The following is a 2,684-nucleotide window of genomic DNA, read 5'->3' as shown; positions in this document are numbered from 1 at the left end:
TTCGCAGTGTTTGTGCGTGCTGTCAATATACATAAATAAGAAGCAAAACGAAAAAAAAAATCAGTAAATGCGTGTGTTATTCATCGTCGCGCGCGCCACACACAGAGAGAAGAACCAAATCGAAAGAATATATAAGCGACCGCGTGTGTAACGCAAACCACATATAATCCCCAGAAGGAATACGATAAACGCAATGTGTCTTTTTCTCGTTCTCTGTCCGCAACGATTGTGAATATATATACAACACACCAGAAAGTGAACCGATTGCTCGAAGGCACATTTTCACGGCGCATTGTAACGAACGCAACGAATTATGAACAAATAAACAAAACGTTTGACTCAAAAGTTAACGCTACTTCGGTTGCTGTTCGCTTCTAATCTAACGCATTTCTTTTTCGTATTCTAGCTCAACTTCTAGCTAATATCTTTATATATCTAATACATAAACAAAAAAAAAATTTCATCGTTTCACACTCTTCAGTCTATCTACGTAGCCGATAAACACATATTTCCGAGTGTTGGCGAGTGTATGTGTGCTCTTATTTATATATACATACGGCCAATTTTCAATGTCACCATGCACATTTGTTATGCCATGGAATATGCCCCCATCTAACGCATCATCGATTTACGCTGATTCATCGCAACCAAAATGTTTCGGTATTGATACATTCTCAAGTGACTCAAAGTGCATGATCTAATCTATTTTGAACTGAATTTTTACCATACGCTAAATTGGACAAATAATTCGGTGTGTGTGTGAGAGAGAGAGAGAGAGAGAGAAACTTTTGCGTATTTGAAAGGAAGAAAATGGAAAAATATTTTTTTTCTTGAACACTCAAACTTTTTTAACTGAAGCATTCTTTCCCGAATTGGATTTTATGTAGCAAAAAAATTTCAAAGAAAACTACATAAAATACAGATCGGTGTCATTCAAAATCTACATGGATCATGAACTTGGCATCGTTGACATGCATATTAATGAGAGAGTGTGTGTGTGTGTGTAGACGTGATTTAAATGTATAATTCACACATTGCAAAAAGAAAACATGATATGACACATTTTTGTTGATACACACAGCCCAAGAAAATATTCTCAGTATGTTTATGTTCAACGTTCAAAATATGACTAACTTTAATTTATTCGTGCAATTGAATCAAATTCTTCCAACTAATTAGAAAGAAAGATAAAACAAAGTTTTGCGTTTTTTTTTTTTTTTTGATAAATTAAAGCACATTCAAAAATTAAACGAGAAAGATCAATCGAGACCAAAACGTTATCGATTTGCAGAGAAGATTTAATTTGTTATAAAATATGAGTGAAACACGTTCATCGCCAGTATTATATCCAACAGCCACAGTAGCAACTGCAGCAGCAGCAGCAGCAGCAGCGGCACAGGAGCAATCACCGATTCTTCCACCACCGCAACCACAAACTCAGCCACAACAGCGCGTTCATGTTATCAAAAAGAATATTTATTTGATGACATCGAACCCAGGCAATAGTGGAAACAACAGCGGTGGTGTCACCACCACAGCGCCAATGGTAAATGTTATTTTCCTTTATTTTTAAATCCGAAAAAAAAAACACATTGAAGTTTCGGAGCCCGGGCTAATCGAATTGATCCGAGGCAAAGAGTTTCGATTGTTGTTTTTTTTTTTGTTGAGCGTGAAAATATGCCTTTAATTTCAGATGAACAATTTGAATCGACAGATAATCATGCAACCAAAAAGTATCGTTGCCGGTGGTAGTATAACTGCTGGTATTGGTGGTGCTGCACAGACAGCTCCCATCGTTCCAATCATCGACAATTCGGCCGAGGAAATGCAGTATTTTGCGCGCACTACAAAGAAATTATCGTCCATACAAGGGACGACCACCACAACGCCCACCAGTCTGGGCGATACGGTTAATGTGGTATTTCGTGCTCCAGTCGTTTCATCCAGTTCAAATCAATCGATGAGACCGCCACCGCCACCACCTCCAAAAATCAAAGGACACTCCGAAGAACCATCCAGCTCGATTCCAGATTTAGGTAAGTTGCATTCAAGTTCATTTTTTTTTTACTTTTGCTTATTTCCCCCATTTCATTCATGCCCTGTTTTGTATATTATTGAGATAAAGAAAAAAAAACAATAACCGCACTCAAGAGATAACAACACACAATTCCGCAAAGTCATATCTCCAATTCGGTTATTTTTAAAATCTGAGTTGTATTTATACGAGGAAGAAAGAAAATAAAACGACAACGACGATGACGACGAAAACAAAATGTACGGATAAAAGATCAAAAATCTTTGATATTTTTTTTGCATTTTATCTTGAGTTATTCTTTGGATTATTGTTGTTGTTGCAGCTATTCTACGTTTGATTATTTCTTGGATGCAAACTGATATGTGCGTATGTGTGTGTGTGTTGTTTTGCCATTCGCTCATTTCTTTTTATATCGTTTAATTGGCCATTTGGTATAAAATGACGAGGAGTATCTTATAGTAGCCGTGAAAGTGAATGCACTTCTCAGATGCTCTCTATCATATTTCTTATTTGGTGTATGGGCGTGTGAGAGTATGTCTGTGTGTATGTGTGTTTGGTATTTGTTCACAAGAGAGAAACAACCACAATAAAAATGACCTTGACTGCATTTGTACGGTCACATAAATGCGATGCACACACGTCTTTCTGC

General features: G+C 37.0%; 1 protein-coding gene across 1 annotated transcript; it reads left to right on the top strand.

Moving 5' to 3' along the window:
- LOC129579706 (ecdysone-induced protein 75B-like) lies at window positions 1–2,036 on the top strand (the record flags this gene model as incomplete). Its single annotated transcript, XM_055469874.1, is given in 2 exon segments — window positions 1–1,546; window positions 1,694–2,036. Coding segments are annotated over 2 exon segments (574 nt in total), but the record flags the coding sequence as incomplete, so codon positions are not given.
- Between the last annotated feature and the right edge of the window lie 648 nt (window positions 2,037–2,684).

This window comes from Sitodiplosis mosellana, unplaced genomic scaffold (assembly GCF_009176505.1).
Source record: "Sitodiplosis mosellana isolate CC-2019 unplaced genomic scaffold, AAFC_SMos_1.0 Smas_scaffold_6441, whole genome shotgun sequence".
In the NCBI taxonomy this organism is placed as follows: domain Eukaryota; kingdom Metazoa; phylum Arthropoda; class Insecta; order Diptera; family Cecidomyiidae; genus Sitodiplosis; species Sitodiplosis mosellana.
This window is presented reverse-complemented; position numbering and strand designations above follow the sequence as displayed.